The following is a 27,695-nucleotide window of genomic DNA, read 5'->3' on the forward strand; positions in this document are numbered from 1 at the left end:
TTTTAATGTTATCGATTGAACTAATTGAGCTAACCACGTGGTAATTATATATTATAATAATGTATGAATGGAGAGGGAGCATTGTAGAGTCAGAAAGGAGGGGTGAGCATGATTTACAGTATGTATCATTTGATTTTTGACAGCTCATGCTTTTTATTGTTTTTGTTGTTCTATATATATTTATATATCCATCCTTGATTTAAACTTGGGTTTTGGGGTTAGAGAGTTTGTAGTTGAATTGGATACGGGAATCCCAAAGAGCTTCATGGTGGGGCCGCCCGCTGTTCTGTGAATAATAAGGAAGAATCTTCCATCCTTGAATAGGCAGGCAGGCTGGCAGCTCTGAGAGAATCATCATTCATCAGAGTTTGGTAAGAAACTAAGAATAGCCTAAGATGAGATAAGTAGTAGGAGGGGAAGAGAGTGTTTTTGCCCAGAGCCCACATCATTTGTTGTTCATGTTCCTCCTTCTCAGACAACCACAACAATATTCCTGGGTATTTATTTCAACAAAATCAATATATATATTTATATATATACTGCTTAAATAAAAAGCAAGAAAAATACCCATCCTGGGAATTGGAATATCCAAGAATCTTTTTTCTGTACGGAGGTTGCTCTTCTTTTCTTTCTTTCTTTCCTATTTTGTCTGGGTTTCTTCTCTTTGTTTCTGATGTTCTTTTGGTGGGTAATCTTGTTATGGTTGAATGGATTGCATCATTAGCTAATTGAGAATGTTTGTATTCATTTGGGTATCTATTCAAACTTTTCATCTCTCTTAACATAGGAATCTTGCATCTTTAAAGAGCTATAAGAGATAGTTTTGGAGTAATAATAGGTAAATTATTTCTCTTAGAGATCCAACTTGAAGGAATATATTGGGTCCTATTTCAGACTACTTGATTATCTAATATTCAATACAAAAGTTCTTTCTTTCTTTTATTGCATTTTTAGGGAGCTTTAGAGATGCTTAATTGGAGCTTTTTTGTGTTTTTTCTTTTGGGCAGATTTTCTTTTCAAAAGTTTGGTGCTTTCTTCTTTGCAATTAGCTATTGTCTGGCCAAGAACAGAAACACATAATGGGAATTTGAGGAAATTAGCATTTTAGACAATGGATGAGAGTGTTTTCCCTTCTTCTATTGTGTTGAATACAACATCTGATTCCTCCTTCATGGATTTGGATGATCTACTATTCGAGGGGTGTTGGTTGGAGACGACCGATGGATCTGAATTCTTTCAGCATAGCCCCTTCAATGCTAATGCGCTTTTCGAGCCTTCATACGTGTTGCCAGATTTAGAACCCAACAATGGTGAATTGATGAAGGAAAGTGAGGTAGAAAGGAAGAAGTCTTCTCTGCCTGAGAATTTATCGGCAAGCCAATTTCATACCGAAAGAGTTCAGTGTTTTGGTCAGAATGGCAGTAATGCTGTCTGCTCTTCGGGACTAGCTGAAAGCTCGGAGCTGAGCAGGAGGTGGTGGATTGGACCGATGGCTACAACCTCGGTAATGGACAGGTTGATTCAGGCGCTTGGGTATATCAAAGATTTCTCGAGAGACAAGGATGTGCTTATCCAAATTTGGGTTCCAGTAAACCGGGATGGTAGGCGTGTGCTTGTTACTGGTGACCAACCTTTCCAGCTAGACCTTAAGTGCCCGAGGCTCGCCCACTACAGAGACATCTCCATTAACTATGAGTTCCCCGTCGAGGAGGATTCACAAGAAAATGTTGGGCTGCCGGGGCGTGTGTTTTTGGGGAAAGTACCCGAGTGGACTCCAGATGTGCAGCTTTTCAAGAGGGAAGAGTACCCGCGAGTTGGCCATGCACAGCGCTATGATGTTCGAGGCACCTTTGCTGTTCCAGTTTTCGATCAAGGAAGTCGTACTTGTTTAGGTGTCATTGAAGTTGTGTTAACCACACAGAAGGTCAAGTACCGTAATGAGCTCGATAGTGTCTGCAAAGCTCTTGAGGTTTGTAATCACTTATGCTTGGCTCTTCTATTTCTCGTTCATTATGATTTGCGAAACTTTGAATTTTAGACTAGCCAGGAACACCACTCGAGGGGTGAGAAACTAGTTTAACTATCACCAGAATGAATTGTATATACAAGTTTGATTCCCCGCGGGAGCTCTCTATTGGCCTTCTTGGTTTAAGCCGGTCAGCTAGGGGCAATCTAGGCTAATTTTACCGCCTTGTGGTCCTTTGCTGGCTAAGGTCATAAGGCGGGCTTCACCCAGAGCGCACATTCGGGTAGCGGGAGGTTGTGGGTTGAGAAAGTAGTTATGAACAGATACTGCATTGTAACAAAGTCAGTAGTACTAAAAAAAAAGTAACATTACCAAAAGAAGAGAAAATAGTGCTTTTTGGTTTTGAAATCTGTCATTTTTATTCTCTTGAATTGAACTGCAGGAGGTTGATCTCAGGGGTTCTAAAATCTCGAATGTGAGGAATGTGAAGGTAAGGTGGATGAAATCTGCAAAACGATGCTATATATTTAGCTACGAATTATTTCTTGAATCATAATATGCTGTCTACTTTTATCAGACATGCCATAGCTACCAAGTGGTGTTACCCGAAATCCTCGAGGTTTTGAAATCTGCTTGTGCAACTCACAAACTGCCGCTAGCTCAGACTTGGGTCCCGTGTGTCCAACAAGGTAAAGAGGGCCTCCGTCACTCCGACGAGAACCTTCTGCGTTGCGTTTCCACGGTGGATTCCGCTTGCTACATTGCTGATCCCCGTATACAAGGCTTCCACGAGGCTTGCTCCGAGCACCACTTGCTAAAAGGTCTAGGCGTTGTCGGGAGGGCATTCATGACTAACCAACCGTGCTTTTCAGCTGATATAACGTCTTTCAGCAAGACGGAGTACCCCCTCTCCCACTACGCGAGGATATTCTCGCTACAAGCTGCTGTAGCTATTCGTCTCCGGAGCACCTGCACTGGCTCGACAGACTTCGTCTTGGAGTTCTTTTTGCCCCGGGATTGCAAGAGCCCCGAAGAACACAAAAGAATGCTAACATCACTATCCATCATTATACAAAACGTTTGCCAAACCTTACGAGTTGTGACCGAGCAAGAGTTGGAGGAAGAGACTACTTCGCCTTCCAGTAAAGTAGCAAAACATTCTGATATTAGAATTCATAAAGAAGTCCCGAATCTGAAATATAATTCGTCCATCGGGCCTTGTGAAGAAGGTTTATCCTGGACTTCCAGTCCTATGCTTGTCCAAGAGAGTTGCATGTCCTCTTCAGCATTCCAGAACGAAAAGCCGAGTGAACTCTTGTACAAAAGATTACCTGAATTTGTGTCGGGATCAGGCCTTTCCTTTGACAGTACTTCTGGGGAGGGAAGCGCTCAGAACGTGAGAAGAGCGGGAGATAAGAAGCGTATGAAGGCAGAGAAAACAATTACGTTGCAGATTCTTCAGCAATACTTTGCTGGTAGCCTAAAAGATGCTGCAAAGAGTCTTGGTGGTAAGCATTCGTCTTTAAACTACATTCAAGCAATCACATTTTCATATATGACTTCATTTCACTATTTGAAGTGTTTATGCCCCTGTGCTCCATCGTTTCAGACTAATGTCTGATTTAGTCCTCGACTATAGTAGTTTTTCTCGATTTAGTCATAAACGCCTTTTTGTACTTAATTGGATCATTGACTTCGATGGTTTTACCCAACTGAGTCTTCTGTTAGGATAGCTTGGTAATTTCCCATCTATCAGTTTAGTATTCGACTATAGTGGTTTTACCCATTTAGTCATCAATTGTAGTCTCAATTAGGTAAAACGATTGAAGTTCAGGACTTTAATTAAGCACAAAAAGACGTTTAGTACTAAATCTAGAAAAATCACTATAGTCAGAACTAAATTGGGTATAAACTCTTTTTTTTTTTCCACTTGTGCTGTAATCTACTTTGTTTTCTTCATCCTCATCATCTCTGCTTTGTCCTCAGTTTGTCCTACCACCCTGAAGAGGATATGCAGACAGCACGGGATCAAGCGATGGCCTTCTCGAAAGATCAAGAAGGTTGGTCACTCCTTACAAAAGATTCGACGAGTGATTGATTCAGTCCAAGGTGCCTCGGGTGCTTTGCAAATCGAAACTTTCTACTCAAACTTCCCAGAACTGGCATCTCCAAATGTCTCGAGATCAAATCCAATATCAGATGAACAACATCCAAGCCTCTTAAACAGGCAGCACGAGGGTGAAAACGTATGCCCCAACGGTTCTGCATCCAAGTCGCCCTCCTCTTCGGGCAGCCAAAGTTCGAGCTCGAGTCAATGTTGCTCGAGTGGAACTCAGCCAAGTCCTTGCACATTGCATGCTGCAGCTCCCGAAGCTGCAGCAGCTGTCAGGGAAGAATCGGTTAACGGTGTGGTAAAGAGGGTTAAAAGCGACGCTGAGTTGCTCGTGTCAAACGATGGACTAACGACCACCACCCTCCCGAGATCCCAGAGTCATGCATCTCTTAGCGAGCACCCCAAGTCCGAGTGTCTCCCACCTACAAAAGACGGCCCGAGAGTAAAAGTCACGTTTGGGGAAGAAAAAATAAGGTTCCGGTTGCAGAGCCAGTGGGGGTACCAAGACGTGCTGAAAGAAATCGCTAGGCGTTTTGGCATAGACGACCCGAGGGGGTTTCAGCTCAAATACTTAGACGACGACTTGGAGTGGGTTTTGTTAACATGTGATGCAGATTTGGAGGAATGTATTGATGTTTGCAGGGCATCACAGAACCAAACTATCAGGCTGGCTTTCCTCTGCAATTCTCAACACCAATTTGGAAGCTCTTTGGGCAGCAAAAATCCCTCGGCCTCTGGTATAAATATGGTATTTTCTTGACATTATAGATAGTTTTGGAGTAGGATTGTTTGAACTCAGAACAATAAAGTTGACTATATAAACAAGTCCTGTATGTTAAAGCTCAATGTGATGTTGAGATATATTTGAAATCTCTATGGGGCTTTCTCAAACTAGAGTTCAGAATGTGCATATGTTTTGTCATTTCTTTTCCTAAATTGTGCTTCTTTGATAGCCCCCCTGCTTGGATGACTATTGTTATTAAATCAACTTTTGCCAAACATAACATTTCATTGAGATATTAAAATAATAATAATAAGGTGTAGGGATAAGAATACAATGAAAATGTAATCGAGTTATCAAATTAAAGAAAGTTAGATTAAACAGATATCCTGGTTAACAATGATATCCCTATTTAGTAACAAAATTAGTTTATCAGTCAATTTTCGCTTATTTGATCATTATTAGCTATTTGATTTGGTTAAACAACCATTATTATTATTTTTTTTTTGGTAAATTTGAAGCCCTCCAAGAAAGTACTACCTAACCCTTAGAAAAGGGGTATTACAAAAAGCTATAATACAACCATTATGTTATAATACAAAAAGCTACTCAAATTAGTTCTTTTTATCAATTTTTTGAGAAAGTCATTTTATATATAATCAACTATCAACTAACAACTAATTTACCAAACATTTTTCTACAATAAGCTAATACTATCAACTAGTTAAACTCACTAACCTAATCAATTAATAGTTATTTACCCAACACCCCTAGTGTCAGAAGGTATAAAATTATTAAATCCAACATGTTAGAAACTAGGTTTGGTGGAGTTAACAAAGCAAATACTTAGTCCAATCTTCTTCATATGTGTACCAATCTCTGAGATTTTTAATTTTTGAGAGCTTATAGCTTATTTTAAGCTATTAATAAGCTATAAGCTCTATTTGATAATGTTCAAAAATAAACTAGTAACTTAAAATAATACTACGTAGTTTATATTAAAACACAAGCATTTAAAAAATAAGCTAATAGCTTCAAAGCTTTTTCCATCCATATTATTTTAAATAAATTTACCTCTCCCATTTAAAAGTCTTTTTAGCCTTTTCTCTTCTCTTAATTTTTATTCATCCTCATTTCGCGACTCCTTCAACGCGGAATCCTTTGGTGGATAAGTTCGACGACTTAGCAACCGTGCGAAATTTAGTTTATTGTATGGTAGATATGATCTTTAGTTAGGGGGCAATACATACCAAAAGGTTCGAAGAAGGAACGTGCATAAGAGTATATAACCAACCCACCCTTATGTATAACCTATTCACATTAGTGAGTCGGCTTGATGGAAGCACTAAGGGGAGTAGATAGCAGCTAGGTCTAGATGGAAGTTATGAGCATTACGTTCATACATAACTTCCATATCAAAGTTAGCACGATTAATGCATGATATTAGCTCAAGTCTTAATTCCGTCAAGCATCCCTAAACTAACTAATTTCATGTAATTCATCTAAATGACTGGTTTCTAACCAGTCACCCTAAATATAAAATAGTATAAAATATTTTTTTAAAAAATTATTATTATTTAAAAAAAAAAAAAAAAAAAAAAGACTTTGTCTCTCGGAGACACGAAGAAGACAAAGAAACCTGAGAAACATCCTTAGTCTCCAGCCAAAGACGAAAAAACATTCTTTGTCTCGGACAAAGTCCTATTTTTTTTATTTTTTTTTTAAGATGGCAGAGAACAAGGATGATTACAACAAGTTTTACGAGGCTTTTCCAAGAATTTGAAGCTTGGTATCCATGAAGATTCTCTGAACAAAACTAAGATTGTTGAACTGTGCGGTACCATTCCACATACGAGAGCCGTGATGAAATGACCAGCTTGAAGGATTATGTGACGGGGATGAAGGAGGGTAGAATGATATCTACTACATTACGGGTGAAAGTGAGAAGGTCGTGCAGAACTCTCCCTTCCTGAAAAAGCTGAAGAAGAAGGGATACGAGGTCCTTTACATGGTTGATGCCATTGATGAGTATAACGTTGGGCAGTTGAAGCCTGAAGGAGTTTGATGGAAAGAAGCTTGTATCTGCAACTAAGGAAGGAAGGTCTGGAGCTTGATGAGAAGAAGAAAAAGAAGGAATTGAAGGCCAAGTTGGAACTGCAAATATGGAGACAATTATGAAGGTAGAAACTCTCAATGACTCGAGCATGGCAGGGTACAGAGTGTCTTGGTCTCCTAGACAAAGAATGTTGTAGTCCTGTTTTTTTGTTTTTTTTTTTTTTTAATAATTATTTTATAGCTTAGGCCTTTGTTGGTTGCCATGGAGACTAAGTCCTGTTTTTTTTTTTTTTTTTTTTTAATAATTATTTTTAAATTATTTTATAGCTTAGGGCTTTGTTGGTTTCAATGGAGACTAAGTCTTGTTTTTTTTTTTTTTTTTTTTTTAATAATTATTTTATCAATCGTTATGCGTTAGACCCGTGTCCAGTTAGGCACTGTTATCGTTTTTTTTTTTTTTTTTTTTTTTTTAATTTCAGACCGCTTCGTTATAGGAGTATATGTTCATAATAATTTTATTACTATATGTTAATAACTGTACGTTCATAACTCTATAACTGTACCTTCATAACTCCATAACTGTACATTCATAACTCCATAATTGTACATTCATAATCTTCGAAGCTCTATATTCACAATTTTAAAGCTTCATGGTCATAATTTTATCACTATATATGTTCATAATTGTAAGTTCATAATGTTAGAGCTCTATGTTCATAATTTCATAATTGCATAAGTGTACATTCATAACGGCATAATTGTACATTCATAATCCAAAAAAAAATAACGTCATTAACGCCGTTAACGGCAAAACGCGCACAATTTTTTTTTAACTAAATGACGCGTTTTTTTTGAAAAACGACGTCGTTTTGGACCCGTGTCCACAATGAATTGTGGACACGGGTCCAGGGCATAATTTGCCCTATTTTATAGCTTAGGTCTTTGTTGTTTAGTCCTTTTGGACCTTTTCTTGTTTAGGGCTCTGTTGTAGTTTTGGCTATGCATTGCCCATTTAGATTGTAAGGCCTTTGTGCTGTTGGAGGTTAAGCTATTTTTTGCGTGGTTGATTTGAGCACTTTTGGGCCGAAGGCATTTGTATGGCTTTATGCCTCTTTTCAGTAATAAAAGCTTTGGCTTATTGAAGGAAAAAAAATTATTTTATAAAAAATATTTTAAATTTGAAGTGACTTGTTAGAAATCTATAAATGGGAGGAATTGTATGAAATTGGTTAGTTTAGGAATTCAATTGTAGGTTTTTTAAGTTCCGTGACCTAATTGCATTATGCAATTCGATGACTTGACCCTTAACATTTTTGCTTTATAAGTACTTGGATTGTTACAAAATGAGCCACATGAGGTTATTTATACTTATTCTACCTCCCCAATAGACGATGGACATCTACTTGATCGTATGACAATGATTATATCTCTAAAATATTTCCTAAAATTTTATACAATCATATGATTTCTATAATGTTTTATAAGATTCTCTCTCTCTCTCTCTCTCTCTCTATATATATATATATATATATATATATATATATATATATATATATATATATATATATATATATATATATATATATAATAGAGATAAAATGCGGTAATAGGCTTCAGGTAAAATATAGATTTAATCTCAGCCCTTGATCTAATCAAAATCAATAGTCCAGATTGAAGAAAAACTTAAAAAAAAAAAAAAAAAAAAAAAAAAAAAACAGTGACAATTTGGTCTTTTTGCATATTGGTTAAACTTAAAGTGTGTCGTCAAGCTGCGTCGTTTTCCTTCTTAAGGTGTGTGGTTTCTGTGCTTAAGAGGCATCAGTTCTTTAGTTGAGAACTTAAGGTGCGTGTTTTGTTGAAACTTTAAGTGTTTCAGTCTAAAGTTTTAGGTGTGTCTTTCCATAGGTTAAGGTGGGTCCTTTTCCATCTTAAGGTGAATATATTTAAAGTTGAGAACTTAAGGTGCGTTGTTTTATATCTTAAGGTGCATGATTTTATAACTTAAGGTGCTTAGTTTTATATCTTAAGATGCATAGCTTGAAACAATTGATCATTTGTGTTAATAATCAAATCCTATTCATACTTCTCATTGAAAACCTTTCTTCTTTTTGAGAATTTGTACTTCATACTACCAAATTTCGTCCTGCTTTTGGAATCAAAACTAAAACTGATATACGAGATTTTGTTCGAAATGACATGAAGATACGACTCAACAGTTTTTTTCTGGCCAAAGAAACAATACATGAAGAAGAATCTTTCCAGGAATTGTGTCAAACCTTGCAACAAGCAGAAGAAAAGAGGGAAAGAAAAGGAAGAGATACAGAAGACTTGTGAATGTTGGCAGAAGCGCATTGTTTTAATAATTTTTCTTGATTTGAACCGTTGATTTAGATTAGATTAGCGGCTCAAATTTCACCCATCTTTCACCTAGAGAGTCTTTACACATGAACTAATTCCTATATAAATATTATAATTAGAGCTGCCAATACATACCTAACCATTCAGGTAGTGAAAAGACAATGTGGATTGCTGAAATTTTCTTGACATTCCAAAAGCAAGTAAAATAGGTAAGGGATAGTACATTATATACAACTCTTAGAAAATGTTCTGTAAGACTGTAACCATACCTATGCAGTTTTACACAGTAGAGACAGGAAAAAGAACTGACTTGTATACCAGTCCCCCCTTTCATTGAACCTTTAAAGTTATATTTTACATTTCAACAGTATTCCAATGGACTGATTTTGCTTCTCTTCCAAAGGGGAGGGAGCAAGGCCTCTGAATCCTACAAAAGTTAGCCTTACATGGTTCTCGATCGATTAGATCTGCGAGGATGTAGATGGGTGACTCTCTTGCTTCTCCACAAGCACGCACCTTGATGGCGGACCGAACATGCTCAGTAATACCTGCAAACGGAAGTTTAATGTAACTCACTTGGTCTTTTGCCATGGGGTTACTACGCGTTATAAACAAAGATTAGGCTAGGGTCACTCAACTAGGCTATAATACACATGGACCAAACCACACTAAAAGATTGAATCCAACCAATTAACTAGTCTAACCAATGGCCTCATAAACCCATATGTTCTCTCTTATTTTATCAAATGTGAGACTCTTAACACTACTAAAGCTTAAGCAGTAAGCAGAAATTGAAATAAAGAGAGGTTATCAAATGGGGTATGTTCAAAATCACAAGCACTCAGATTTCTGAAGTGTAAAATTAAAAATAGAAAGGAGCTTGTTCTCTTACAGGTAAAAGGACTAGACCATGCAGAAAGCCAAGAATAACCAAAGCCAGGTACATTTGGAAGTAGTAAACCTGCAAAAAGGGAAGTCAAAGTTCAGGTAATGACACAAGAATATGCAATATTTGGCTTACGAAATCCAATGCACGCTCTCAAGTACCACAAAAACTTCTGTCCTCGAGAAACAAAGAACAAGCACCCCAACTAGCTTAGTAAGTGTGATGCCACTGCAAAAGAGGGAAAAGAACAAAGGCAGTTTAGGGTTTTAGGTAGGTAGGACATAAAACTTGTTTCCTATTCGCAGTCTTCTAGCTCCTATTCATAGAGCTTTGTATTCTCTATTCTATATGACAGTTTGAGACAATATACGACAGCACATTAGAAACTCTCTCTCTTCACTTTCGTAACACTGTCAAACCTGAATACAGAAGCCCCCATAGTGGTCAACGCCTCCTTCATGCGTTGGTTCCTGTCTCCGCTGGCTACCTGCAATGATCGCGTGTTTACTTTCACAACTCAAAAGATACATGAGAATGAAGTCTATATTGATTGAACAGATATAGAGAACATATAATAATATGAATAAACACCAAGCTCTTTACTTCTAATTATTTTATGAAAGAAAAAAAAAAACGGATGTTTTTCAGATACGTGAAAGAACAAAAGACTGACCAAGAAAGCATGTGTGATGTGCACACAAAACTCCACCGCAATACCCACTGACATTACAAGGTTAACAACAGAGACTGCATTTAGTTGGATATTCAGGATCGCCATTACGCCCTGCAAGATGTATCCATAAATGGATTGGATCTAGGGAAAAAGTCAAAGTAAAGAAGCATTCTCCTATAAATTGTCAAGAGAATGTACCATTATATCCAGAACAATCATTGCCAACACAAGTAAGATGATTGCCGAAGTCCAAAAACTGTAAATTAGATAAAGAAACAGTCCAGTTAAAGATGATTTTAAAGAACAGCGGGGGAATGTAACAGAGAAGCACGATAAGATAAAATAACCTGCATGTGATGATTAAGCATACAAGAAAGACTGCACCTGTTTAAATTGAGACAAGAAAAAAAAAAAAAAACCAGAATGAGTTATGTTCATATAATCCCCATGAACTAAATAAAACTTCGAAGTCCCAGTGATATTAAACAAGAATGTATAATTTAAAAAGGCTTTGAAGCAATACAGTAAGTAGTAAATATATAAATGAAACTCTAATTTTGCAGAACATTAAAACAGCACAAGTCATTCTGATATTACTAACCAATAGCAATGGCAAGGCTGATTAGTGCTGTCTTCCATATGTTCAGGTATTGTTCAAAGAACATATAAAATACAGCATATGGGAAGACCTCCATCTGCACCAGATAATTTGTCTAGATTAGTCAACAGCCAAAAAAAACAAAAAAAATAGGAACAACAACAAAACAAAACAAGCTTGCCCAATCGACTCTTATCATGCCAGGATAAATCTAATTACCTTCAAGGTCTCAGAAACTCTGGAACTGAAATCCCGGGCTGCCCTCATTGAGTTAACAAAGTCAACCTGAAAGTAAAACAAAATGAAAAGCAGGAAAACTGAAAAGAATAAAAAGTGAAATATTCTTTTTTTTGTCGTCATACTTGCTTGTTAAGAGGGGTGTGATATGAACGAAACGCTGATGCTTGAATAACACCATTCTCATAGCCTGAAGACATGATATAATCATTTAAATTCAAATCCAAGGAAGGGTGGGTGCAAGAAACAAGGAGAACAGAGATAATGTAAAACTTGACTCAGCCATCCAATTGGAGACACTGCAGAGATGTATAACATGCTAAAAATCAATTTAAAAACATGCATGCAAAATGTTATGGAATATAGAATATATATTTGATATATAGAATCCCTATAGATTAGGCAGTCTTAGGGTACATATGGAAACTTGTTTCCTATTCGTAGTCTTCTAGTACCTATTTATAGGGGGCTTTATATTCTCTATTCTAATGACAGTTTGAGACAATATACGACAGCACATTAGAAACTCTCTCTCTTCACTTTCGTAACACAAAATAAGTATGCAGATGGTTCAACCTTTAAGGTCCACGTTGCTAGTGTAAGCCCCATTACCACCTTTAGCACAATCACTAGAAGGTAAAGCACTCAGGAACCATGGGAGTTTCTCTTTGAATTGCGCAGTTGTTGGACGGTCATTGGCTAAATCCGAGTGATGAAAACACTGGAAAACGCAAGTGTCAGGCATAAACCATCGGTTCATGGATAAAAGTCTAGCACAATAGAATTAAAATAAAATACCGAATGATTTTAAACCTAAATACCAAAACCAGGAAAGACCATTGTTAGAATAAGAACACAGTTTGTTTCAATGCACAAAACAGCAAAAGTAAAAACTTTTACGGATTACCGTTGTGCAATCCTTGCATATGCCAGTCAAGCCAGAGGAACCTTCGCTGGATGAGCAAGGAGGCTGAAAGGATAAACTTTTTAACTTTTAGTAAATATATATGAAATTTTAGACCAAAAATAACTGTACCTGGTCATCAGGAGGACAAAAACTCCCATTTGTAAATTTCCGACAGCAACCAAAAGCTTCCGGAGATATCCAAACTAGAAAATCATCGAGCCAAGAAGCAGCCGGTTTAGCAATGTAACTCGACTCCGGTTTTAAAGATTCTCTTGTTATCTGTAGAAGAAGCAACTTTCAAGCACTGAAGCAATAGATGAGGTACCCATAGTGAAGGAAAAATGAGTGTTACCTCATTCAAAAGAGAATCTGAATTACAATGGCTGATAGAGCACAACTGGTTGGTTTGTCCTGATTCTGAACTGAGGGGAACGAAACAACATTCACATAACTATAGCTTTAATAACCCACCGGGACAAACTTCGAGAAATTCCCTTACATTAGATATTGTATATGATATGGATTTTATTTCAAGGTATTTTGTTCAAGAGGAAAAGGAAACAGAAGGCTTTTAAGGCTGTAAAACACCACGTACCTGTAATTATAGTTTTTCACAACAAAGTACAGCGGTGGTCCAATTCTGAGATACTCGGAGATATTACTAAAGTAACCCTAAAAAATTAGAAATGTTGTTATTACATGCAAGCACCATTTTTAGACAATGCTTCATGACGGACAAATTTGCTAGGGTAAAATCAAACCTGGAGATACGAATCACGAGGAAGAACAATTTGTTGTTCTAGACCAGGATCAATCCTCGTACATAGTGCCTTTGAGAAGAGAAAGCATCATGAGATCAATATTCTAGTCTATAGCAAGCAAATAAAACTTGAGATAAAAGAAGTGTGTAGTTGCAAAGAGTGAAGGGAAATGACTTACAATGCTCATCATCACAAGCGCAGCAAAGACGGATATGACAAGTACTTTCACTCCCAACAGACTTAATATCGGTGCATGAATCTCCTATAGTAGTGAAACAAAACCCAATTACTCGAGAATTGAAATCTCCTATAGTAGTAAAGAATTCTTCATACCTTCATATATCGAACCAACAATCCAGGTTTTCTTTGATGACTACCTGCAATCCATAAATAGTCAAGCTTGTGCTTTTATTACAAAAGTGAGATGATGAGTGGTAATGATATCCTTCGAAAAAAATAAATTAAAGTGGTCGAGGTGAAAAGTTGGAACATTAACCTCTGTCAGGGTCAGAATTTGAACCAGAAACTTTAACACATGGAATACAATCAATCCTGTTATCTTCAGCTCTCAGAAAATCGTACACAATCAACGCAACAAAAGCAGTAACTTGCAAAAGGAAGTCCAACAGAACAGCCAACGCTACAAAAATTAAAACAAAAACAAAAAAAAAATACTGAGAAACCCGAAAAAGGGCAAGACTGACACATAGTAATCGCATCAGCTACATGAAATAGATGAGAAATCATTACCAGCAAACATGGAAAACACACGACAAGCTGGCATGGGAATGAAACTCCCAACTGCAAATGCCAAAACCTCTGATAGACTAGCTAGTGTAATAGATGGTCCAACTTCTACAAGAGCATTACTTATTCGTCCTTCTAGAGGCAACTCAACTGCCTGTCTTTTAACGGCATGTACCAATATGCACATATTATCTACCCCAACCTAAAAATCATGAAGGTCAATGATCTTGGAATATGAAATGACAAAAGAAAAAAAGATATCAAAGGTTAAGATAACCAAGTATTGAAAAGGTTCGCCTAATGCTAATTTCATTTTTCAACCCACTGTTCAAATAGTAGTAATAAAAGGGTTAGGCCAAATTATATTAAACTAGTTCTGTGGCCAGCAGCTTATGGTAATAAAACACCACATTATATTAACAATAGCATGAAAAAAAAAAAAATAGTACAAGTATATTTAAAAGAATGCAATTTTACCGCCAAAACAAGGAAAGGGATGACTTCCATTATAATGAGTGTTGATTTTACTCCCAAAGCACTGAAGAAACCAACTGATCCAAGAACAGAGAGCATGACAAGCACAACTCCTGAAAGGCCGAGCAAAACCTGAAACAAGACATCTCTTTTGAGATTGGCAGGGTTTTGGATGCTTCTGATTAAAGTGTTTAGGTGAGAACTGAGAAGACCTAGCATTTAAATACAAAATCTTCACCAACAAAAGAATATGAAAGAGAAACAGGATCAAATGGAAAGCTGAAAGATGTATTCATTCATTGAGTTAACAAGAAAGTATTAAAATGCGTAATACAGAAAGATAATAATAAGGTTATAATAGCATACCTTAGATGATATATAGCATGAAGAGAATTGAGGAGTGTCTCCCAAAGCCAACGATATGTATGCAAACATTACAAGATAGCTTATCTGGAACAAAACAACTGTAAACATTTATATTTGCATAAGAGAAGGCTTGTAACAAAATAACAATTTATAAATTAAATCTACACCATTAACTACAAAATTTTCAAGTTTCCTTTCGGTAAAGAGTGGACATCACAACCTAATTAAAAAAAAAAATAAAAAATAAATAAATAAAAACACACACACACACACACACAGGTTAAACTAAAAAATTTCAAATTGCATAGAGGAAAGAGTTACCAATATAGTTATAGCATCTGCAGTGCTTTCTCTTTTCAGTTCCTCTTCAATAGAGCTTTCGGATGAGAATGCTAGTGTCAAATTTTTTGCTTGCACCATTGGCAAGATTTCATCCTGTATAAAAGTTTTCATGTCCATATATCCCATGGATGAGTTTGCATGTAAATGTAGTAAGAACAAGAAGGCCATCACCATACAGAGTAAAGATTTGTCAGTAGTGAAGTGTCTACAACATTTTTTCCTTCAAAAAAGGTTTTGCAGCATTCACCATCATTAATTAGTTGATTCTTTAAAAGTTCTTCAATTTAGTTCAAATTGTTGTACAATTATTGAAAGAATAATTTAGTCTTAAATACAAAAGCAAGCATGATAGGAGTGAGATTCCTAGTCAAAAGAACACTACCTAAAATGCACAATTGGAAATCCTTGCAATGCCTTATTTCATCCACCACTGTAGTCACTATCAGTTTATGTATAAATAAATTCAAGAAGAAGAATTCAACCTTAAGTAACTGGATGAAAGTCTTCTCCCAGGCAACTGCCCTTTTAGTTTCATTGCTTTCTTTGTCAATTGCGTTATTCACAGGATAGGTTATGATAAATGCAGAAGCCTGTACCAAAAACAATGTTGTGCCCTTAATATACAACTAGTGGTTCATGCAAAATAGTAAAAGAGAAATGAATTACCTCAGAGTAATTTTTACCAGAGAAGCCACCAAGAGAAGTGCTTGGATCAAGGGGAGCTTTAAAGGCACTCATACACTGTTCCGATGAAGTATAGTGCTAAAGAAACATCCAAAAAGAGAAATATTGTGCATTTACTAAGTGGAGAAATGGAAAACTAGAGAAAAGAAAATAAAGAATACATTTACTTGTACATTTTTTTCCAATTCAAAAAACAGAGAATGGAGATTAGAAAACTGGAGAAAGGAGAATCGAAGAATTGAAGTAAAAGCAGCTGGCCCTTTTTTCCTTCTTTTTTTTTTTTTTTTTTTGGTTAAACATCATTAGCTTTATTTCAAGGAAATCTAAACAAGTAAATAGAACGAAAGGTAGAATAGAGGAATCAGTGTATGTTAGGGCAAAACATTGGTCACTTCACCCTATGAAGGTAGATGTTGTAGTCTAGATGAAATGATTTCTTTAATTTCTTTCTTCTATTCAGGGTGTCTCTTCACAGGAAATTAAATTATATGTTAAGAAATGGGGAACAGGATATATTCCCAACACTATCAAGTTCCATTTAGGTCAGTTCAAGATGAGTAAACTATTCCCAGTACTCTTTTTGCTCATTTACAACAAAAGAGAGATTAGAAGAGTAATAAAACAAAGCAAATTAAGTGAATGTCTCAGAGGAACTAAAGAGGGGATGGGGAAAGTGGTTCAAGATTGCACTATATAGTTTGAGGCATACCTCAAAACAATACTGGATGTGATCAATACCCCCATAATCATCAAAATTTGCAGGATTCATCTTGAAATACTACACACCAAACAGGTCTAAATCAATCACAAAAGATATATGAAGGGAGCAATATGTCCGCAATCAACAAGTTTTGGCAAGTAATGTTAAAGAATGAGTTATTGAAAACTCAAATCAAGCCAAATTTTAGTCCAATTAAGGGTAAAAAACGCTAGTAAGCCTGCAAAATAGAAGTCCATGTGCCAAACCAAACAACATTAGGAAATATTTTGAGCTCATTTTTAGTGACAATTATCTTAGTTAGTTGCTCCAGGTTTCTTAGGCAACTAAGGTTCTTTTGTGCACCTTCGCAGGGACCATTTTCTGCTTCCCACAAACAAGAATTTTATAAAAGACATTTACATCAAACTGTTGTCCATGTTGACTTCTACAAGTAAATGGTATCACAATTTTGGATGACATCTTTCCATTTTATAATTGGAGTAAAAAATGCTTCCTACCAGTAGTAGCTGTATACTTCATAACGAAGAAAACTTTTATGGATTCAGTCATTCGGATATGTGAAATTTTGAAAGTGCCATAGATTCTAACTCAGAGTCAGACATGTATCTCTGACTAATAGAAGTTTGAAATCTATTTTCAATGACATACATCACAGGAATACAGGACAAGCAGGCAACCATAACAGCAATTTTTATATAAAATACTGTCTTACCTGAAGAATACTTTGAGTAGCACAATCCTTGCCAAGTGGCTTCATACAAATATCATTAAGAGAAATAACCGATCCAGAATAATTAGCTTTGATTGCATCTACCTATTTCAACAGCGCACATTTAGTTTTTGTCAATGAAGATAAAAAACAGAGGATCATGACTTCACTTGGTTAAATAACTGCAGTATGCAAAGCAAAATAATGACAAAAGTATATACTCTCAGAATATCTTATAGCCTATTAAGGTACATGATTTGCATAAAAGATATCACCTTTCTTTGTATGTCAAAAAGCAACTTGATGTTGTCTTCTGTAACAATTGGGGGTGATTTCCCATTCTTCATGTCAGGATTTACAGCTATTATGAGCTGCAAAATATGTGAGGTGTTAGTCTAGTCAAAATGTCAAATATAGTTAGGCTGCTACACTCCCCCAATGAAAGATCATATGTAACCAACCGCTTATTGAGTATATGGAGGCTATAGAAGCTAGGTTTAGAAAATGAAAAATTACAAATACACACATAAAACGCATAAATCAAATACATAGATTATCAAGTTAAAAGGAAGACTAGAAAGACATTCTGATGAAACTAAAGGGGAAAAGTACAGAATACAACTTTATAACTTATTGTTAGAAATTGAGATGGCTCTGATACCATGTTAGAAATTAAGATTGGGCTAAGGTCACTCAACTGGGCTATGATGTACATAGACCAAACCACATTAAAAGATTGAATTCAACCATAGATCAATGTCACTCACTTATTTTATTAACACTGGACCGAACGGGCTCTGATACCATGTTAGACTTTGATACCAGGTTAGAAATTGAGATGGCTCTGATACCATATTATAAATTAAGATTGGGCTAAGGTCACTCAACTGGGCTATGATGTACATAGACCATACCACAGTAACCACACTAAAAGATTGAATTCAACCATAGATCAATGTCACTCACTTATTTTATCAACACTGGACCGAACAAGCTCTAATACCATGTTAGACTCTGATACCTGGCTTTTTTTTTTGAATACTTTTTACTCTGATACCATGATTGAAAGCAACAAAATATAACCTGCTCAATTCTGTAAAAAGGTGCTAGGTTGCTGTCAAAAAATTCCTTCTCTTCTGCGGCTCTACTGCCATGGCCAACCCATAGCTGCAATAGAATAAGGATTGAATGTTAGCTCATTTATACTACAGATAATGAATTCCAAACAACTGCGTCATGACAACTTAATCCTAACACAGGGAGGTGAAACACAAGTTTAACTCCTTTTTCTAAGCATTAATTACTGCAACTTTTTTTTTTTGGAATGTTACTCGCTCTATTACAATGTAGTATCTGTTCATATATTTTGTCAACCTACTGAAACACAAAGAACCAATAACACCTACTGCAACTTAATCCTACTCAAAAGCAGAAATCACAATAAGAAATGCAGCATAGTCAATGTTGAAAAAATCGCTAGGCGCCTGGGGACCGCCTAAGGCGCCTAGAGCGCTCTAGGCGGGCGCCTAGCGCCTAGGCGCGATTTTTGCAACAGTGAGCATAATCATCACATATTGAGCAAGAAAAGGTAAAGTGAGATAAAACAAAATAACAAATAAAATATTTGAATCATGCATCATACCTTCTCAGGCCTTGTTTCAACTCTAAAGCGGAATAAACCCAAGCAAAGTACCAGAACAATGATCAATGATGAACACAATACCAGGGCTGGGTTCCTAGCAACCCAAGTTCCATATTTCCTAATGGAAAAAAAAAAACACTAATATCAAGATTTCTAGAAGAAAAAATACCTAATTATGATATATCCAATAACAATTCAATAGGATTACCTATAAAACTTTGATAGATATCCTTGCACAAGTGAAAGTTGAACACCGCTCGATATTTGGGGGACATCCTCGAGCATCTGAAAAATTTACAAACAACAGGGAAGAACAAACATATTAGGATTGTAATAACTTAAACTGTTCCAGAAATATACAGAGAAGCATGCTCCTAAGGTGGAGTTAAAAGTTACAAAATGCACATATTTGACTTTCCTTCTAACCTCAGAAGTGACCTCCACACACACTGAATAGGACAATGTTCAACATTTTTCTTTTCTTTTATCAAATGAGTTTGTTTAATTAAAATCACTAAATACTCAAGCTCTGTGAAATCACGATAAAAATGTGAGAGGTACCACCATCCAAAACTCAAAAGAATAAAAAAAGAAGGGCATCATTAGGGCACACCTGCATTGGGACATTCTCATCTTTTTTACCATTAACCTGGTGGATAACACCAGCATCAGGAGCATTGACCAATGGTTTTGTTCTAGAAGCTGGAGTCCTCTCTTTTCTGCTATGAAGAAAACCCCATCCAAGAAAAACGGAGATCAATATCACATAAATTATAGCTACAGCAACTTCAATACACCTTGCCTGCATTAATTAAAGCAGAACGCAATAGCTTTATTTAATTTATATAATTCAATAAAAATGCAAGTATTACACTAGTTATGTGTACACTTTCAGATGTCCACATCCAAGAGAACTAAAATAATTGATTGGGTATAATTAAGCTACTCTCACCTTGAGAGACCCAAAACTCACTGAACAGGAACCTTTCTTTTGAGCTGGAGAAGGAGCTGCATTTGAGCATACGGAAGACGAAGGGCAATCACCACAAGAACAGCCTAGTAAAGTGTCTCCACAGGAATATGTAGAAACATTCATAGGTTTCATCCCAGAAGAATCAGGAGGAGTTGATCTAAAATTAATTGCATATGGCGATCCTGGTGCAGCAGGTGGTGCTCTTCTACCAATAAATGTGTACCATTCTGTCAATATCGGCACTCAATATCAACAAACATACTGAGACCATCAATTTTGCTCACAACACAGAAAATATATAGAGTTTAGATGTAATTTTTGTTTCCAGGCCCAAGGAGTATTACCTCTAAAATTTTTAGCACCTGCACCAACGAATTCAATTGCTCTAGTATTCATACTGCCAAACTTTACTTCCTTGCAGGATTCATATAAACCCTCACCAAAAGTGTCCGTTATAACATAATCTATCCCGTTTACAGTGAAATTGTTCATAACCTGAAAGTAATGGATGACAAAGAAAATGATGTATGTTACCCAAAGCCAATTAGAGACTAGTAATAAAATCTTACTAGCAAGAAATATTTGGAAAATAAATCAATGCTAGAGGCCAGTAAAAGTGTATGTATCACAAACACAATTAATCCTAATTGCGTTGTATGCATAGAATTTTTAATATTTGTTCTGATTAGCACAATATCATATAGATTATCTTTAAGGATTACTTGCAATGTAGTGAGATAGATAAATATAACTGATAATTATAAAGAAAGCAACTGTCTTGAAGAATTGGAAATATGGAATTCAAAAGATGTATTAAGTACTGACTTTTAAAACAGATGTCACATTTATAAACTGACTCTGGTTTGGAGAGCATGTAAGCTCACAGAATAGATTCAAGAAATTTCTCAAGCATGCTGGACATCCTACAAGAAACGGGATTACCTGCAAAAGATATTAACACACGGAAATTGTTGAGAAAAAACTTATTACTTAGAAATATATCAAATGAAGTAGGATTAATTAAGGCATAACCATCTTACTTGCTGGACCTGTGATCTTAGAGTGTCAAACTGAGCCTCTGTACAGCAGACATTTCCAGTAATAGTCGGGCACAAACTTTGAATCTTGGATGAGAGCAGATCATCGGGCTGTAAAGAAGAAAAAGAAGAAAGAAAAGGAATTCTAATTTCAGTAGCGTTCAGATTTTTCATCACAGAAAAAGAAGCAATAATCGAAGATGTCAATGCTTCATCTATGACTATCCAACAGTATTTACCTTAACAGACGGGGAACCAAAGGGGCAATTCAGAACTTTACCATCACTGCGGTGTCCACAAATGTCATACATGGCACAATATCCTTCAGAATGTCTTTCCCTAACCATGTGAAGGAATTGAAGCATTCAGGTTTATTAACAATACAAAATATGGCAACAAGTCAACAACAACAACCAACATTTCATATGAATTGAACCTAACTTTGTAGGACTTTAAGTTATTAGAGTGGTCCTAAGCTTTACTTTCAGAGTTTCAGAAAACAGAAACACTACCAAAAACATTATATTAAAAAAAAATAAAGATATATCAGATGTAACTTACCCATTGGACGTCTGGGCTGTCACCTTAGAAACACTTAAGAAGACCTACAAAATGCATGGTTCTGTAAGCTGAATAAACATACTCCTTAAAAAAAAAATGCTTCATCTTCAAGTTCAGTTACTCCATGAAAATTTTACAAATAGAAAACAAAACAAATATCTGCTGCACAAATCCAAAGACTCTCAAAATTATAAACTACAATTCTGCAAAAAAGGTCCAAATCAATCGGAACAGGAATCCTTTATCCTTCCTTCAAAAAAGTGAAACAGGTAAAATTTTGTCGCTTAGTGAGCAGACATTGACAGAATTGCGTGGATGCAAAGAAGAATTCCGGTACCTGAAGAAACAAAGCAGCGGCGAAACAAGCCATGAGAGGAAGGCTGAGTCCCCTTCCTCCGGGAGAGAACTCCATTTTTGGTTTGAATTGAAGGAGCTGGTGAATCGGCGGTGTGAAGAGGAGAAGCAGAATTTAGTGAATTAGTATTAGTAGTGTAAAGAGTATGAATATAGTGAGTAGGAAGGAAGAATGAATGAGGTGGGTGTAATGAGTATTTATATCTGATTGATTGATCTGCTGCTTATAATTGTCTGGCGCAGTCCACTCTGTCCACTCTCCAAAAAGCTTCAATAAATTTTGAGAAAGCACCCCACCCCACCCCGTCTCCCCATTTTCCTTTTTCCAAATGGAATTTTATGAGTGATGACTGATGACGTTTTTTTGCGTGCACCACCTACTTTCTACACGGACTACTATTCACATTCACATATAATAATAATAATAATAATATGTAGTATAAGGGGCAGTTTCATTTACGAAATGTTAGATTACCTAGGAATGTTAGATTGTTGGAAATGTCAGATTCTTGTTTTTAATTAAAATTGAGATATGTAATATAATCATGTTTGGTTTATGATTATCTTTTATATATATATAGTATAATATCTTTAACATATTTTCATATATTTTAATAAATTTAAAATAAATAAATAAGATAACAGTATCATATATAATTACATAATTTTAAAATATTAAATAAAATCTTAAACTTGAAAAATAAAATTATTTTATATACTAACATAACGTAATAAAAAATATATATTATGTTATGTTAGTATATAAAATAATTTTTTTTTTCAAGTTCAAGATTTTATTTAATATTTTAAAATTATGTAATTATATATTATACTGTTATCTTATTATTTTTTTTTTTTTGAAAGTATACTGTTATCTTATTTATTTATTTTAAATTTTAAATTTATTAAAATATATGAAAATATGTTAAGAATATTATACTATATATATATATATATATATATATATATATATATATATATATATATATATATATATATATATTCCCGAACTTACATTTTCTGTCATTTTAATTCTTAGGTTATTTAAGATCACCTTGGATATTTATAAATTCTGTCATTTTAATTCTAATTATTTAAAAAAAATATATTTTATGTTAGCTTTTATATATATATATATATATATATATATATAAGCTAACATAAAATATATTTTTTTTAAAATAATTAGAATTAAAATGACAGAATTTATAAATATCCAATGTGATCTTAAATAACCTAAGAAAATGAAGGGAATCACGTTCCTTTCAAAATCCTATGTGGAGGGAATGTTATATTCCCTCACAGAATATGAACCAAACATAGAAATGTAAGCTTGGGAATGTCACATTCCCTTGATTATGTAATATAACCTGAACCAAACGCCCCATAAGAGTATCCTCGATAGAGCAACCTTAATGGCACATTTGGCTCGCGAAATAGGTCTGGAATAGAATAGCATTCCCAGTATTAGGTATATTCCTTTATTTGGTAAAAACATTCCTGAGAATGACATATTACCCATTGTAAGAGGAATAGAGATTCTTGGGGGGGGGGGGGGGGTTTGGTATTAGGCTATTCTTGATTTCTCAGGAATAGTCTAAGTTGTTATTTTCTATTTTACCCCAATTGAATTTATTTCCTATTTCACCATCTTCACCACCACTACCGCCACCACTCCCACCAACACCGCCACTATCACTGCCACCGCCACCACCACCACCGCCGCCACCGCCACCATCACATATTTTTATAAGGGTATTTATGTCTTTTAAAACATATTTCATTTCTATTCCTTAAACCAACCAAACACTGTAATATAAATCCTAAAGTCTATTCCTTCCGCGAACCAAACAATATAATACAATTACAGAGTACTATTCTATTCCTTACCTATTCTATTCCTTATAGAATAGCATTCCTATTACCTCAAAATTCATTCCTTGAACCAAACGTATTGTAATAGTTGTAGATTTTTGTGGGTTTTTCATAGAATCAAGTTAGAATAAGGGGGGTGGGGGTGCGGGGGGGGGGGGGGGGGGGGGGGGAACTAATAATAAATTCTAATAGAGGAAAAAAAAAAAAAAAAAACTAATGGCATTACATGCCTTTTAGACGTCGAACAATTTGCCCAAGTTTTCCCCTTTCTTTCAAAAGTGGACCTCACCCAAAAATCTGAAAAAAAATAGTCAATGGATCATTTTGGTAATTAAATTTAGGGGTGGGCAATTCGGTTTAGTTTTCTCGAATTGAACCGAACCGAACTAGTTTGGTTCGGTAATATATCAAACAATCGAACGGTATTGGATTTTTGTATAACGAACGGTTCGATTCAAAATCGATCCGAATTGTTAGGTAAAAAATTGAACTGAACCAATTATCGTCTGATTTTCTAAAAAAAAATATAATAATAATAATAATAATTAATTAATAAATAAATAAATTAATAAATAAATAAATCCAAGTCCCTTGCTGCTTACTCTGCCGTTCAGCTCATATTCTCACAGGTATCTCTCGCAAATGTTTTATTTGATTTCTTTATGTTTTATTTGGTACGGTTCGGTTCGAGAAAACTAAACCGAATTGTCCACCCTTAAAGTTAATTACCAAAATGGTCCCTTGACTATTGCGAATCACCAATTTGGTCCCAAGTTAACGGTTGACTAGCGATCAAACAAACGGAGGACCAAATTGGTTAAGATTTTTAAAGTTGAGGGACTTAATTGGTCAAAAAAGTAGTCAAGGATCAAATTGATAATTTCACTATAATCAATGGACCATTTCAGTAATTAACTCTTATTAAAAATAAAAAATAATAATAAAAAAAAACATCAATTTTGAAGGTATAATTGGCTGGCTGGCAGGCAAAGGGACCTTCAAAGGGCAAGCAGATAATTTTTAGGCTAATACTATTGCTTTCGGCCGAATGTCGGGGGAGTTGATGAAACGTATGATGTTTCACCATCGAAAGCGGGTGTTCTTTAACGAATGAATTTTATTATTATTATTTTTTTTTAAATATCAAACTTCAAAAAATTGTAATTAAAAAGAAAAGAAAAAGAAAAGCAGCCTAGCTTTCGCTACATTTTGGGATGGAAGTACGGGAGGGCAGTTGTGTCATTTTGCTTTACAAATTAGAGTTTTAACTGTTTGATAATAAACGAGAATTAGAATTATTCATTTAAATTAAAGAATAAACGAGTGTTAGAATTATATGATTATTATTGAAAGTGAGTTGAAATTACAGGGGCAAAAAAAATAATGAATGAATTATAAATATGATGATATTATTTTAATTTGTATGTTTGCTTTAAGTATACTTTTATTTTTTATGTAATAGAATTGTAATTTAATTTAATTTCTTTAATTTGAATGGATGTCTTCGAACTTGTACTTTGTTTACTTTTAATGATTTCAATTATTTCGAATAATTTTATGTATTTTGATTTTTTTTAATATTTGAAAATGATTTATATATTGATATAAAAGAATACTTGTGAATGAAATAAAAAAAGGTATTTATTGAGAGTATGATAAATTTTTAATGTCATGTGAAAGGATGTAGGGAGAATAGTGAATAAATTGTAAATTTAATGATATAGAAATATGATTTACTTTTTGTCCGTACGAGCTTAACTCAATGGTTCGCAGTATTTGAGAGAAGAGACAAAAGACCAAGGTTTGAGCCTCGGCGGCGGGAATTATGTTCAAAGTGAGCAAATCTCTTGTGTGTGCCGGTATTTGGTCCTGTGTTATCGTGATTTACATCCTTTCAAACTGGCCAGAGTGGGGATTCAACCTTTTGAGAGAAAAAAATATGATCTACACGAATAAGGTTACTGTAGTTTTGACCATTTAATGCAAATGAAACTATAACATAACTACTAATTCTACATGTACTTTCAATTCATACTTTCATTTTATACTCCTTATGATTTGGCATGCTTTGATTGCTCAATTTAATAGGGGTCATGTTGTTTATCCATTCATTTTTTTCTTCCACCAATCAAATTTGAACACAAATAAGAATACAATTTGTAAGAGTACAATTTGGAATTACATATGAAGTATTTTCCATAACATTAACATCACGATATCAAGTTGATCAGTTAATACCTATCTCTTTAGTTATTGCTCTATGAAACTTCAACGCTACTGATTTGACAAAACATATACGGAGTAGAATTTTGTCATAAAGTTGGGAAATACAAAGTTTTGATTTTATTAAAATATATAAAGAAAAAAAATAGAAGTGTTATTTTTGTATAGAGTTAATTTTATTTTTGGTCATAAATTTATAGGTGATAGTCTATTTTTAGTCAATTTTTTATCAGAACATCCTCATTTAGTCATAGTATTATTGTGGCACGACTATTTTTAGTCATTCTTCAACAAAATCGTTGAAATATCGTTAAATACAAAGATATTTCAATTTTTTTTTATACAAAGTAGATTGAACTGCTATATTTTTTTATGTTTATTTTTTTTTTGAAAAATTCATAATTGAATACCGAAATGCTCTTGTATTTAATGATATTTAAATTATTTTGTTGATAAAGAACCAAAAATGGTCATGCCATAATAATATTAGGACCAAAATGGATGTTCTAATAAAAAATGACTTAAATGAATTGTCACCTTTAAATATATGACCAAAAAATAAAATTAACTCTTTTTGTATAAATCAGGATGAGAGAATGAATTAATTGATTAACAAAAACGTTACACCAAATACATTCCTAATAGAGATAGGAAGCCTAACTTATGCCTACACAATAGGGAAAGACCTATATACAATAGGAATACAAAGTCAGGAAAGATAATAACCACTAATATACATTGACACACCCCCTCAAGCACAAGGTTGGAGGGAAACAACGTTGAGCTTGTCTCGGAGAATCCCGAAACGGGTCGCTGGTAGCGGTTTGGTGAAAAGATCGGCTAGCTGATCCTTCGTAGACACAAAGTTGACTAAGAACTCCCCTGAGGCCACCTTATCACGAACAAAGTGAAAATCGATTTCCACATGCTTGGTCCGGGCATGAAACACATGATTAGCACATAGGTACGTGGCCCCAAAATTATCACACCAAAGAGTAGCAGGACGACCGGAGTGCAGTCCCAGTTCACGAAGTAAAGAAACCACCCAAGTAACCTCAACCGAGACATCTGCTAGGCCCTTATATTCAGCCTCGGTGGAAGAGCGTGCAACAGTTCGCTGTTTGCGAGAAACCCAGGAAATTAAGTTGGACCCAATAAAAACTGCATACCCACTCGTAGACTTGCGGTCAATAGGACAGCCCGCCCAATCGGAATTGGAGAAGGCGTGTATGTCAGACGAAGATGAAGCCGAAAGTCGGAGACCATGGTCTTGCATCTCACGGATATATCGTAAGACGCGCTTGAGCAGCCCCCAATGATCAATAGTAGGGGTATGCATAAACTGACACAGGCGATTGACAGCAAAAGAAAGATCAGGTCGTGTGATTGTCAAATGGTGGGCGGTCGAGAGCGAGTTTGTGGTTGGCGGTGATTGGGTGGTGGCGGCCGTAACCGTACGTCCGGAAGAGTGCGTAGACATATCGGTTAATAGGGTGGAGAGAGAAACCTAACACTGAGCTGATACCAGATGAGAGAATGAATTAATTGATTAACAGAAACGTTACACCAAACACATTCCTAATAGAGATAGGAAGCCTAACCTATGCCTACACAATAGAGAAAGACCTATATAATAGGAATACAAAGTCAAGAAAGATAATAACCACTAATATACATTGACAATCAGAGACATAAATTGCTATTTTACCTTT

General features: G+C 35.2%; 3 protein-coding genes across 6 annotated transcripts; 1 reads left to right on the forward strand and 2 right to left on the reverse strand.

Moving 5' to 3' along the window:
- The first annotated feature begins 201 nt into the window (after positions 1-201).
- On the forward strand, positions 202-15,914 carry LOC109181785 (protein NLP5-like). 4 transcript variants are annotated; one of them, XM_019331697.1, is made up of 6 exons: positions 203-497; positions 1,008-1,969; positions 2,409-2,456; positions 2,544-3,474; positions 3,953-4,858; positions 15,904-15,914. In XM_019331697.1, exons 2-5 carry the CDS (start codon positions 1,112-1,114, stop codon positions 4,837-4,839), a joined length of 2,724 nt encoding a protein of 907 aa, XP_019187242.1. In that variant the 5' UTR covers positions 203-497; positions 1,008-1,111; the 3' UTR covers positions 4,840-4,858; positions 15,904-15,914. The 4 variants fall into 4 exon arrangements, with proteins under 4 accessions (XP_019187243.1, XP_019187242.1, XP_019187241.1 ...); XM_019331698.1 differs by lacking the exon at positions 15,904-15,914 and having other exon boundaries at positions 202-371; positions 3,953-5,015; XM_019331696.1 differs by lacking the exon at positions 15,904-15,914 and having other exon boundaries at positions 3,953-5,015.
- On the reverse strand, positions 9,378-22,163 carry LOC109181784 (Niemann-Pick C1 protein-like). Its single transcript, XM_019331695.1, has 39 exons — positions 21,869-22,163; positions 21,532-21,575; positions 21,210-21,309; positions 20,974-21,081; positions 20,759-20,875; positions 20,278-20,428; positions 19,913-20,160; positions 19,574-19,762; positions 19,169-19,245; positions 18,961-19,078; positions 18,402-18,485; positions 17,594-17,689; positions 17,322-17,423; positions 16,598-16,666; positions 15,871-15,966; positions 15,687-15,794; positions 15,184-15,297; positions 14,863-14,946; positions 14,500-14,628; positions 14,026-14,224; positions 13,772-13,915; positions 13,609-13,652; positions 13,454-13,537; positions 13,276-13,344; positions 13,110-13,186; positions 12,867-12,936; positions 12,644-12,793; positions 12,515-12,577; positions 12,184-12,328; positions 11,733-11,797; positions 11,590-11,655; positions 11,374-11,467; positions 11,120-11,156; positions 10,971-11,028; positions 10,773-10,883; positions 10,519-10,586; positions 10,261-10,327; positions 10,106-10,174; positions 9,378-9,761 (listed from the first exon to the last, which is right to left on the reverse strand). The coding sequence occupies exons 1-39, from the start codon at positions 21,941-21,943 to the stop codon at positions 9,675-9,677; spliced, it is 3,876 nt and encodes a 1,291-aa protein (XP_019187240.1). The 5' UTR covers positions 21,944-22,163; the 3' UTR covers positions 9,378-9,674.
- Positions 22,164-26,734: 4,571 nt separating this feature from the next.
- Positions 26,735-27,463, reverse strand: LOC109181228 (uncharacterized mitochondrial protein AtMg00810-like). The gene has a single exon (XM_019330981.1). It carries the CDS (start codon positions 27,461-27,463, stop codon positions 26,735-26,737), a length of 729 nt encoding a protein of 242 aa, XP_019186526.1.
- Positions 27,464-27,695: the final 232 nt, after the last annotated feature.

Source organism: Ipomoea nil, unplaced genomic scaffold, assembly GCF_001879475.1.
Source record: "Ipomoea nil cultivar Tokyo-kokei standard unplaced genomic scaffold, Asagao_1.1 scaffold1043, whole genome shotgun sequence".
Lineage (NCBI taxonomy): Eukaryota > Viridiplantae > Streptophyta > Magnoliopsida > Solanales > Convolvulaceae > Ipomoea > Ipomoea nil.